Genomic DNA, 13,819 nt, shown 5'->3' with positions numbered 1-13,819 from the left:
ATAACGTAACAGTTATAAATTAAGTCTTCTACACTGATTTTTTTAACAAATTAAAGGATTTTACATTTAAAGGTTACATGCAAATACATTTCTCAACTACTAAACACACAACTTATGCCATGATTCTTCGTTTTTGAGAAAGAGAACGAAATTCATCGCAAAACAATAGGTAAGAGTGCGTTTTTTCTGCACTGGTCAATGAGCGCAACGTACGCTGAAATTTTACCACCACACAGTCGATAAATCAATCAACTATTGTGACAGTTTCTCAAGAAGCCTAGTGACGCATTGGTAATGAGTAGACGTGAAAGCTGGACACCATCGAGTAATGCATATACGTTTACATCTAGAGTAGATATGAGAACTGCACACCATGATGAGTTACAAGGTTCTACCTCGTATGTGCAGCTACAGCAGTATATATACTGCAAGATTACACTGTACTTGCAACTACAGTAGACAGGAGAGCCGCCTACCATAGTGTACTACAAGAAAGAACACTGTACAACTACGGCTAAAAAAGTAGGTTCTACTCTAGAGGAGGGAGGTGCCTGTGGCACCTCTTGGCTCAGTCTGAAAGACTTTTTTTTAATGTAGTAATAACACTGCCGTCTTATTACTCATCTGTCTGACTCTTTTGGGTTATCCTAGGTTCTCTACACATATGCTGCTATGTACGATAATTCTATGTAACTGTATTTGTGTATACCTGAATAAACTTACTTACTAATTACTTGCTTAGTATGTAAAATAACATTTCTTGACATTTTAAATAGGAGAATTTCTAAATTATTGCGCCTCCGGCGGGCAATCATTTAGAAATACATCCCTGGCAATCAGCGACGTAAACTGTGTGATCCGTGAACACCCACACTGAATGCACGAGATGACTTTGCAACAAAATGTGACACATTGCATTGCATTCGAATAGTAAGTCATCTCCATGCCGAAGACGAAGGAATAACACCTATAATCCAGTGTACGTGTAAAGTTGATAACCTTTCTCCCCTCTCCATCCCTACCTTAAAGTTTTGACACATCCCCCCGAACACCTGAACAATAATAAGAACAACTGAGGCTGAACACCGAATCTAGCAAGCACCGAGCAGCGAACACCTGTGCAACTACAGGCGCCCACGAGCCTCCGGAGCCGCTAATTACCACACTGGAAAAAAGAACTTCTTGAAAGAATATATAACAAGCAAACATGTCTATGCTTTGTGCACACGTGTATACAGGTGTACAGGTGTACGTGAGCTGTGACGTGCGATATGCAGCCTGTCTGTCATATTGACATTAAATATGCAAATTACATATACAGTATACAGCATCATGTAAAAACGAGAAGTGGATGGGCCACCAAGCTTTCTACTGCTTCTCTCTTCATCCATTCCTAATTATTGACTTAATACATCTTTTCCCCTACCATTCTTCTTCTTCTTTCCCCCATCCTTACTGGGATAACGTCAAAGACTTGTGATTTTGCGAGATGGTTGCGGCAGAGGTGGTGGAGATGGTGACTGGGTAGGTTGTAGATGGTCAGGGAGGGAGCAGAGTTGGTGTCGGTGTTTGTGAGTGTTAAGAGAGAGTGTGTGTGTGTACTCACCTAGTTGTACTCACCTAGTTGAGGTTGCGGGGGTCGAGTCCGAGCTCCTGGCCCCGCCTCTTCACTGATCGCTACTAGGTCACTCTCCCTGAGCCGTGAGCTTTATCATACCTCTGCTTAAAGCTATGTATGGATCCTGCCTCCACTACATCGCTTCCCAAACTATGTGTGTGTGTGTGTGTGTGTGTGTGTGTGTGTGTGTGTGTGTGTGTGTGTGCGTGTGCGCGCGTGTTTGTGTGTGGCTTCGTCGATATGTGAGTGTCTTCATTCGTATGTCTGTGACAATCTGTTTATGATTTCCTGTTTACCGATTTCTTTATTAGCGCAATTACAAAATAGTCGGAATGGGACGATACCAAAATATTTGCGGACACCGATACTTAATTTTGGGGAGATACCAGTGTCATAAACATTAGCCGATACTAACCGAACTTTAGCACAAACCTACAAAGTAGCTCTAACCATAGTATGTTGTGAACAGAACTATGCTTGTAGTATTTTGTCTTCAACGTTTAATCAGTCCTCTGTGTAGCTAAAATTACCAATGGTTGTAGCACCTAGTGCTCTTCTTAGTTACTCTATTCCATTATTCCACAACAGCACGAAAAAACTTGCTAGTGTTATTCCTACACCTCATTTTTTTCTGTTTACAACTGTGGCCTCTTGTGTCCTAGTGACTGCATAAATCTGTGTGTAAATGAGTGTGCTCACCGAGTAGTACCCATCATAGTTACGCTTGCAGTGGTCGAGTCAGGTCGAGTCACTATTCCCCCACACTACTGCTTTTTTGGTTCAATGCCGAGTTCTATCATGTTTACTCCTGGTTAGTTTCTATATAACATCCTTTAGAGCTGGGGTTCCCAACCTGGGGTGCACGAACATCCCAGGAAGTGCGAGATGGCATTTCAGGGGGTGAGACACAGAGTCCTAATGAAAAGCACAATTCCGTTTATTTTACTAAAAACTTCTATAATTACTCAGTTTATATTTGCAATTTATGCACTGAATTAAAAGCTTATTTTTTGAGTTCATTTTGCTCACCCGCGGTACTGTATTTGGCTCGATTTGTGATTCAGAAATTAGAAATTTGACTTCATCTTCAAATGTGATATTACTCTTGAAGGTGATGCAACATTAATCAAACATTTGCAAGGTGTGCGGGGTATAGAAGAGGTTTTGAACCCTTTATAGAGAATAACATTCCTGTTGCTCATCTGAATTTTCAGCTTCCATCTCTGCCCTCTTCTTTATCCCTTTCATTCTAGTCTCCGCATGTGTACCCTGTGATTGCTACTTTGTTCGTCCTCCAATAAAATGACGTTAGTTTTAGTTATTTTTATCTTTTCTCATAATACCCGCCCCTTAGCTTCGGCCTTTGTACACACATGGGTCTGTGCATATAGATAACTACAGGAGCTATGCTTCGTTCGTTGCGTACCATCTTCAGTATTTTAGCTATCAAATAACAATTTTTTAGTAGATGTAGAACTTACTATCTCTTGTATCATTTCACTGTTCATTTACTGTGCGAGAAAAATATCTGCTATTCTTTCTGTACCAGTTCTTCAGTTTACAGTTATATTGTCTTGTTCTCCCTGTTGATGGAGGGAAGAAATAATAATACTCAGTTTTTTTCGTATCCATGTATAAACGTGCATTTGGTTATCGTGTTTTCTGTTTTTCTACTGTCATGCAATGAACGCGTGTCCAATGGGTTTTCGGCTTAACATGGTTTATATTATTTGTAACTCCTATAATTTTTATCTCTGCAAGCCATTTTGTAGCTAGTCTTTGGAATTCTTCTAGCCTTGTCAATATTTTAAGATGTATACATAACACCAGTGCTAAGTCTTGGCATATTTCGTATGTTAGGTTCTAAATGTTATCCATTAAGGTTCCTCAACACCATTCTGATGTTATCCAGTAGCACACACGCTGTCATCTCAGTTCGCAGGATGAGCATCGCCAGCGAACTGTTTGGCACTTACCCCGGCCAAGATTATGTTCCTTGCTCCAAGTATTCAGTCCTTCCCGGTTTTTCTCTTTCTTTCTCGATTTTCACAACTTTTCATATGCCTAAGTGAATTCCAGTAGCCATTTGTGTAACTGTCCCTAATACTGTCTGTTCGTGTCGTATGGAGCCTTGCCGTGTTCTTTTGTTCTTATTTTTCACGTAAGTTTTACATTGCCAGGTCCTTCAAGGAAAGAGCATCGATACCAGTGAAAGCTCCAAAGAGCTGAAGCTACCCTCACTTTCCATGGATCGAATCTGATTATCACCTATTCCCTAAGTTCTGTATCACCCCTTTTTTGTACTCTTTTAGGAATAACAGTTAACAACAACAATAATAATAATTATTATAGTATCCTCCGGGAACAGCTAAACATGGGACCTTATTTCTCCTTGGAAACCATTTACATATGAAGGTTAAGACACATGTGCAACATCTGGTTATCTTTATTGTAGACGTTTCGCCATCCAGTGGCTTTATCAATACAGATTCTTGGACATAATAAGAAATCAGAAGAACTATATACAAAAGATGAGGTAATCAGTCCCTCAGCCTTGGAGGTGGTGTTTAGAGCACCGTGGTTGTAGAGATTCTGAAGCACAGGCAAGGAGACTGACGCTTATAAAGCCACTGGATGGCGAAACGTCTACAATAAACATAACCAGATGTTGCACAAGTGTCTTAACTTTCATCTTGTCGGTATTGTATACCTGTCTTGCACATTTACATATGTAAGAAACAGTACCGGTCCCAGCATTTCTGTGTCTTCCTTCGTGTGATGCTCATGTACTAGTACATGTGCAACCCTGTGGCACATGGCTGCATGTACGCATGCGCATGTGCACGGATAGGGTCTGTGTGCGTTTGCTTTTCGTGCCTGTATTAAAAAATATATATAGTTTATGCAACACAGGCAAGAAACTGTAATTTGAGATTAGGAGTTCCCTGCCGTGAAGAGTTCGGTGCCTCGTCCAGGTCGCGTTACTCACTCCACTACGACATTGATTACAATCTTCAGTACACCAAGAGTTGCTTTGACTTATGTAGTATGTTGGATGTTACTCTATCCTATGTAGTAAGTTGCGAGTTGCCGAAGCATATATAGTATGCTGTGAGTTGCTCTGGCTTATGTTGTATGTTGCGAGTTACTATGGCTTGTGTTGTATGTAATGAGTTTTTCTGTCTTATGTAGCATGTGAGTTGCTATGACGTATGTAGTATGCTAGTTATTCTGGCTCACGTTGTGAGTTGCCGTTCCTTAAGTTGTATGCTGTGAGTTGTCCTGGTTTATGTTGCATGTTGTGAGTTGCCATGGCGTATGTTGTATGAGGGTTACCATGGCTTACGAGTATGTTGTGTTTTTTCCTGGCTTATGTGGTATGTTGCGAGTTACTCTAGCTTGTATAGTATTCTGTTAGTTGCTCTGTTTTGCGTTTTGCTTAGAAATAAATATTCACTCTGTAATTAATCGTGTTTTTAGGTTATTTAATTTAAGTTAATAGACACACAAAATAATTTACACGGGATATCAAGGTATAATTTGCACGGTGTATCAAGGTAAAAATTGCACGGCCTGTCAAGGTAAAATTCGCGTGTTTTATCCACGTATAATTTTCACATTGTATTAAGGTGTAACTTGTCAAGTATAATTCGTACAGCGTATCAAGGTATAACGAGTCACATCACCCGAATATTATCACATATGTAGCTTTAATATTTTAAATAATTTAAATCATTATGCACCAGGTTAAATCCGCACCAGGTTAAATCCCCCTAAATGTGTGTCTTGTTGAAAGAAGCATTTTATAGTAACATAGAGAAAGGGAACGGGTGGAGGTTTAAATCCATGGCAGGTGAGTTCTAAAACTCACAGGCCAGTGCGTTAACCACTTGGCCAGCTGGCTCTATAAGATTCATCGAACTAGGTAATTTGTATACACCACAGGGAGGGTAGCATAGTGCCCCGAGAATTGTGGGCAACAACTTACACAAAGTTCTACAGGAAATGGGTGAGTGGTTCTTCACTTTCAACTAGGATTGTCACCATGAGATGATTCTAATCATCTTTATTGCATCAATTAAAATAATTGGTTGGCGAAACGTCTTTATGATAAAGATACCCAGGTGATGTACATGGTTTATTCATCGATTCTATGTAAACTGAGTTGTCGGGTACATGCGTCTCGCAAATATTCACGCTCCTGACCCTTCAGAGTCTGCCTTGCGGTGCTGACTGTGGAGCACGTTATAAATGTCTGCACACTTCTTCGGCCTTTTCGGAGACATTTAAGGGAAGTCTTGTATTTTGACATTTATAGTTTAATGTTTTTTAAACTGATGCTCGTTTTTTTATTTAACTTATCATGGTACTGGTATTGTGCACTTTGTTTCTAATGATTTTAATATTTTTGTAATATTTTAGTTTTACGAGAATTAGTGTGCATTTCTGTAATTAACTTTCGACCAAAATCGTTGAATGACGTAAGGTAAGAACGTTTCGTAAATCCCACGACTTCACTCCTCATCCTTGTGAGTATCCTGAGACGACCTTCACAACCTGTCATGAATTATTATGTCTGGCATTTCCGCTAGCGTCACCTTGCCGCAAGGCACAAGTGCACGTGCCCTCACTAAAGCCTGTGCACATGCATTCGTAATCACACATGCCCACGCTCGCTCACCAACACACTGGTACTACAGTAAACACCCACACAGCTCCACTATCCTCGTCTCCCGACAGCCCATCTCTTTCACTTGATCTACTACTCTTTTACAGAATTGCCCAATCCAAACTTTATACTTCATTTCCTCCCTGACACAATTCCGTGGGCGGATCTACTATGAAACTAATGAAGCTAAAGCTTCAGTGCCCCTAACCCCGGAGGGGCCCCAGAAGCCACTTTAGTCCACATTGCTTAAATTCTTTGGGTCTACTGTATGAGAAGGGTTTTCAAAAATCATAATATTCATAATATAGTGCAATTCAGGACAGAATAATGGTTAAAATAAATTAAAAGGTTATTAAAATATCATGCAGGCTAGCCGTTGTTGGTTACGAAGGCCCCCCCCCATAACAGTATAAGCTTCAGGGCCCCAAAAATATAGGCCGCCGCTGCACAAGTCAACATTTCCTCAAGACAACTGTCACATTAATCATCCCAATACAACATGTAATAATAAATACTATATTCGCTTACCCAGAACTGACCTCGCCATCGTTATTCCAGAAAACCCCTTCCTGTCACAAGGTCAGAAACTGGCAAGAACCAAACAAACATCTCGCACGTACGGGAGATAAGAACATGCAGGTGATAAACAAAAATGCCGATATCATCACAAATGTTCTCAATTAAAGAGAGGTTGAAGGTAAAGAGAATATGGATGTTATTACAGACAAAATTGCTAGAGTAATAAATAAGATTCCTAGAGGGCATGACATGATAAAGATGAAAAGGAAGAGTGGAGGTGGAGGAGTAATGACACGGATGGATTGAGCCACTGGAGAATTAAAGTAAAAACTGAACTGTGACAAGACTGTGTAACAGGAATACTGATGACCAGCTGTTATACTAGAACTAATATGGTATAAACCTTGGTAATAGATACCGACAAATTTTGTTTAGAAAGACACTAGAGCAAACACTAAGACAAATTTCATAGTGGTTGCTCACGTGTCTTTCTAGAAGTAATATACCACCCATCATTCAATAACAGGATGCCCGGTTAAGAATACAAGGAAATACGTTTTGATATCCACCAGATGGTTGTCCGCCTATCATTAAATTTTACCCTCTACATCCTATTCACCGTCTATTGCAAGTCCTTCCCTAAAATCCCCAGGAATACCACACACTCTACCCATCCACCACACTTCCCTTCCTTTAAGTGAAGAGTCCTCTTATAAATCCTAGACTTTTCTAACTACCCTCTTACCTCTTTCTTTTCCAACCCTCCACATCCGCTTTTTTTCCCCACGTTGTCTTCGCTCAACTCCCACTCCGTTCCTCTTTTCCATCCCCTCCCTCTTTGTTCCCTTTTCCCTCTCTACACATTAAGAACAGCGTTTCAACATCCAAGGAGTCATTCATAACACTGTGTATGTCAAGCCCATATTGGTGTATGTATCACTTTTATAGAACCCACACCTAGTCAAACATGACAAAAATTAGAGAAAGTGCAAAATTTTGCAACAAGACTAGTCCCGGAGCTATGAAGAGATGTTAAGGGAACTCAACCTGACGACACTGGAGAACAGGGAGTATAAGGATGACACGATAACGACTTACAAAATACTGAGGGGAATTGACCAAGTGGGCAGGGCCAGAATGTTTCAGAGATAGAACAAGAGGTTACAATTGGAAGTTGAAAGCTCAGACGAGTCATAGGAATGTTAGCAAGTATTTCTTCAGCCTTAGAGTTGTCAGGAAGTGGGATAATCTGGAGACTGAAGTAGTGGAGGCTTGATCCATTCATAAGTTGAAGATGAGGTGCGATAAAGCTCTTGGAGAAAGAAGAGAGTGGACCTAGTAACGACCAGCAAAGAGACGGGACCAGGAGCTGTGAATCGACCCCTGCAAACACATACAGATGAGTACATAAAGGTGGGTACGTGTACGCCAGTACTCAAGATCAATCGTGTAAAAAACTAGAAGAGAGTCGAGGGGTTTGCAACATTATTGCTTTCGAAGCTCAGACGGCTGACTTAAGTGAAGCTAAAAAGAACTGATCTTGATGACCTTTGTGGATAGTAGGATCAACGGACGAAGTAACAATAGTTGACAGGACAAACAGAAACAAAATGAGAGGCAGGAGGAGGACCGTAAATGAAAGTTAAGGATGCAAATGAGTCCATAGGATGTCCGGGTACCCGTCTTCAGCCTCAGGGTAGGTTGAAGGGTAGGAAATTGTGGGGGTAAACATCATAGATTCGAGGTTAGGCACGGCAGTATCTTGAGGCAGAAAACTAGTGCAGCTGGTCGTTTTTAGTTAAGAGGCGGGACCAAGAGCTAAGAGTTGATCTTTGCAACCAACAACTAGGTGTTTACGCACGCGCGCAAACAAACACACACACACACACACACACACACACACACACACACACACACACACACACACACACACACACACACACACACACACACACACACACACACGCACACACACACACACACACACACACACACACACACACACACACACACACACACACACAATAGGTAATATCAGAAAGGTAATTACACACACGCAAGCTTGTATGATGGAGATGGGAAAAAGTATAAATTACGTGATGATATCGTAAGAACAATTGATAGAGAGAAAGATTTTGGTGTGATAATAAGTACAAATTATCTTCAGACGACCACATGAATGTACTGGATAGCTTTTTGAGTATATGGAGAAGACATACCAAAGTAATTATTTACAGCACGTGTAAGACTAAAAATAAGGAATCAGCTGTTGCATGGAGCACCTATTAATAAAAGCTTTTTAACTAGAAAAAAAAAGGTTCTTAGGGAAGAGATATGAAGAAGTTTAGAACAAAGAAGTTACCCTCATTAGAAAACGTGAGAGAACGAAATATATTCACTACCAATGCTAGGCAAAAATTCACAGATGACTTTTTTGGAGGGACCTAGTAGGTTCAAGGACTAAAAAATTGACTTAAGTTGCTAAAGAAGCTCGGTAAAAAAAATATTGGATTTTTTTACGAATAGAGCAGTTAACGCGTGGAAGTTCTGAGTGTAGAACTATTAGAAAGTATATATATATATATATATATATATATATATATATATATATATATATATATATATATATATATATATATATATATATATATATATATATATATTATATATATATATATATATACTTATTGTTATAAATAATAATGATAAAGAGCAATCACACAGTACACAATTTCATTCACTCTATATTCTTTCATTCGAAAAATTATAAATTTGTTTTTGAAGAACTCTAGTAAAAACTATGATGCTTTCCATGAGTGATAGTTAATGTATAAGTGATGAGAATTACGAAGAAAACACTGCAGTAAACTGCACCTCTACACACTACAGGAATAGCACCTCAAGTGGCTGCTTGAGTTCAACCAACAGTAATTACAAGTTAACAAAGAAAGGAGTTGAAAAAAACGTAAATCCTAGTAGAGAATTAACTCTACGTAGCCGAGACTGGGGCTATATAAACATCACTTCACATGATACATGTACAGAGATATATATTTCTGCATATACGAACACCGTTTACTTTAAACATTATCACAATATGTAAAGTAAAAGGACACAAGTGCAACTAATGTGACATGTCACATTAGTTGCACTTGTGTCCTTTTACTTTACATATTGTCGGTAATTCTACCAAGATATATCGCTGTATAGCCCTTGTGGCTTAGCGCTTCTTTTTTATTATAATAATAATAATACCAAGATATATACATTATCACAATAATACCATACATAAAAATTATCCTTTAGACTCTTAATCATGAGAATATTGAGGATTGTTAGGTGTTTTGTTGAAATAGATAGGACAGAAATGTGTTCTTCTTGCCTGATAGGTGGAAAAGAGGAGACATATTAACCACATACACATTCATAAAGGATACTTTATTGTACAATAATTCCTTAACGCCATCAACAGGGAGAACAATAAGCCACAGTAGTAAATAAAAAAGAAAGTGTCGAAAGACTGTTAGTTTTTTTCTTCATATTGTGAGATTGGTTACAGAAGCAGGTAGCAAGTGCTACAGCTAATGTAAATTTTAAATGTAATAAGACAGACTAAAAATGATAGAACATGACGATAGCTGTGCATTTGTAGCAATAAATAGGTAATCCGAGGTACATAATTACACACGCTTGACTAGTGTACCGTGGTTGCAAATGCTGTTTTCCTTTCATATGTGCCATCACGTAACGGTATTTGCAAGGGATGGAAGCGGAGACAAAACTCCGTGTCTCAAGTTTATGTTATGATATATCGTTCGGTCAGCTTCAAATTGCCATCTAGAAACGAGAAAATTGTTGGCGAAAGAGTTTCTCGCAAAGCCTCAAGCTTCGTGTGATGTTTGCATATTCCTCTTATTATGACTCATGGCACTGATGAGGCATCATTAATGACTGCAAAAAAGTTTTGCCAAAAGTATTTAACTGTATGAATGTATACATGCACACAGTTAAATGCACATTGCATTTTATGCTTCGTTTGCTGTTTGACTAACTTACTTCATTAACGACGAGTCATTAGCAAATCCGAAAGGGTTGCAGATAATTGCGATATATGACTAATACTGCTGTACATGAAAAAAAAATGTATATAATGTTTTTGGCTATTGGGAAAATTGGTTCTGATATAATTCATCATATAAAATTGTTTATATCAAAAGTAATTAAAGATAATTGAGCATTCACAGGACAATAAAACATGTGCAGGGCATTAGTTTATGCTGAGGACAATAAAGAAAGTAGTGTAATTGTTTATGCACAACATTAAAAATGTGCAAGTTAGTAACTCTTAATCAGGACAATAAAGCATGCGTTTGGCTAACTGACTTTCTTTTTTCCAGATGGGCGTCTACAAACAGGTGAGTGATGAGAATTATTTAAGATTGTTGGCGTTCTTGAGGTAAGTAATACTTCCCTCTGCTTCACAATGAACCCTAACAGCAGAATTTACATGCTGGTATATGGAAATCAGTGGCTTCTAATGTTTGGAATTACGAAGTGTAATATAAAGGGAACTGAACTTCGCCAGAACTATTTGACAGTAAATAAATCCTTTACACGCTTCCTACGTCATTGAGGAGTGTCGGGTGTCCTTGTCGGTGTGGGCAGAAGCAGTGCTGACCAGCACGGTAACAGAGAGGTAATGTGAAGCTATGAAGGAATGTTAACCTTATGTAGTAAGATGTGACAATGAAGGAGTGTCACCTAGGCAGGATGTTAATATACACGCCCGTCCTCTTGAAGGAGAGGTGAGATGGGATCATATAGGGTTGGAAGGGACAACAAATGAGTGAAAATCGCCAATGTTTGCATTCATGCTTTAATGGAAGTGTGAATTTAAACTGCAAAAGGGAAATAAACTTTCGCATGGAAGATACACCACCTGTATTATCCATGTATCCTTTTAATTGCTAGATATTGCCTTACCAACATTTAGTTGAATAATATATCCTGCATATGTATTCAGCTTACATTAGTAATTATAAAAATATTAGGCAGACCTGAAAGGCATTTTAAAAGGTTCATATACTAACTTATCATTGCGTAAAAAAAAAAAACATGAATTCGAATAATTAATAATTCTTCGCGGGGCCCATTAACCACTTTACACTTTCTCCTCGTTGCTCTGAGTGTAGCACAAAGTCTCTACCACTACTGTGAGTCGATGTTCTACAGTGCTGTTTGATAGCCAGTGGCTTGATTCTGGGTGGTGTTTACAAGCTTATTCTCTGTCCCCTTTATCCTCACGCGCCTTTGTTGGGTTAGTATCGTTAAGTTTGACAATGCTTCGTATTTACATTGTTTTTCCGACAATTTTTTTAACGACTTGTTTGGTCAGAAATGGTTTACTCATGAATATTAATGAAATAAGGAGATCATTAATTTATATTTTATTTTCCGAGGGAGACACAACACGCAAAGATTCTAGGGTGTCCCAGGGTCCTTGTTGTTCCAGGGTCCTTGCTGTTCCAGGGTTCTTGCTGTCCCAGGGTCCTGGTTGTCCCACGATTCCTTTAGTTCCAGGGTTCTTGCTGTCCCAGGGTCCTGGTTATCCCACGATTCTTGTTGTTCCAGGGTCCTTGCTGTCCCATGGTCCTGGTTGTCCCACGGTTCTTGTTGTTCCAGGGTCCTTGCTGTCCCAGGGTCCTAGTCGTCCCAGGATTCTTGTTGTTCCAGGGTCCTTGCTGTCCCAGGGTCCTGGTTGTCCCACGATTCTTGTTGTTCCAGAGTCTTTGTCACAGGGTCCTTATCTCAGGGTCCGTGCCAAGGTTCTTTTACCAGGGTCCTCGTACCAGGATGGACGCAAACTCTGAGACATGTTGGACTAAGGTTAAAAAAAGAGTACATAAATCCACCTTTATTTTATAGAACACTTTCTGAGGTTTGAGGCGCTGGAAACTCGTTTGAAGAAAAATATAATATTATTGCAGCTTGCCTAAACGCTACCTCTACGACAAGTGAGTTCTGGTAATTGAGGCATATCGCTATTTTTTGTTGTTTGTGTGCCTTTAGGTGATACTTTGGTCCAATTAGCAGGTAACATAAAGTTTCTTTCTGATAAATGTTTCCTAATTTTTTAATACAGTTTTTTCGGGTTTAATGTTCCAACATATCAAATTCCTCTGCGTTTAGCTCAGTTTTTATTTGTCCATGTATATTTTCTAAGTAATTAGTTTTTCTCTTTAAATATTCAGCAAGGGTACGTATGTGAAAGGTATAGCAATGTAAAATATATATGGAAAAAAAATGATTAGCATTTAAATGAACACCTTTGCATAGTGTTGAGTGCAGTTAGAATATCGTTTATACATGAAAGTAGACGGGCAACACGAACAAAAAAATAGTTTATATTGAATCTTTTGATTAAAAAAAACTGCCTTCTAAATACCTGCACTTACGTCTAGACAGTTGAGGTTAGGACAGTAGAGCAAATAGAAAATAAAACCTGAGCTGTTCCATGTGATTACACACACATCATCAGAGGACTAGGAAGAAGAGACAAAAGAAGCACATTATAAATGTTAAACCCTGAGGTGGCACATCACTCAGAGAAGGTGACAGCACCTCACACACATAAGTTCCGCACAAATCTAACACACGCATACATTTGTCCATTTTCCATTTTTGTGAAAAGTACTTTTACCTTTAAGATTATGAACAATATTCTGGACTATAAGACTGTCAAGTTTATACATTCCAGAATACATATTTGAAATATATTGCGCATCGTGCTTGATAACAGATGATTATATAATATTTCGTTGAATTGTAGAATTACAGGAGAATAATTCTTTGGCATTAGTCCAATCTACACAATGATCTGTATCCCTTACATGAATGAACAAAGCACTTCATTCTTGTCCTCTAGACAATGTATATTTATGCTGGTTAATTGTGTTCTCAAGACATTTGCCAAATTGCCCTAAATAAAAGATATCACAAATTTTACACGAGAT

The 13,819-nt window shown here is 38.9% G+C and overlaps 1 protein-coding gene across 2 annotated transcripts in view; it reads left to right on the top strand.

The window, feature by feature from the left end:
- The window catches only part of LOC138855427 (uncharacterized), an 801,190-nt gene that overhangs the window by 74,577 nt on the left and 712,794 nt on the right, over nucleotides 1-13,819 (top strand). For both annotated transcript variants that reach the window (XR_011394664.1, XM_070104721.1), the window contains exon 2: nucleotides 11,204-11,221. Coding sequence is in view for 1 of the 2 variants with exons in the window: in XM_070104721.1 (XP_069960822.1) it covers nucleotides 11,204-11,221 (18 nt within the window). In the remaining variant the exon portion in view is untranslated. The remainder of the gene's footprint in view (nucleotides 1-11,203; nucleotides 11,222-13,819) is intronic.

This window comes from Cherax quadricarinatus, chromosome 5 (genome assembly GCF_038502225.1).
Source record: "Cherax quadricarinatus isolate ZL_2023a chromosome 5, ASM3850222v1, whole genome shotgun sequence".
Classification (NCBI taxonomy): domain Eukaryota; kingdom Metazoa; phylum Arthropoda; class Malacostraca; order Decapoda; family Parastacidae; genus Cherax; species Cherax quadricarinatus.
The sequence above is the reverse complement of the archived record's forward strand: the minus strand, read 5'-3'. Positions and strand labels throughout refer to the sequence as shown.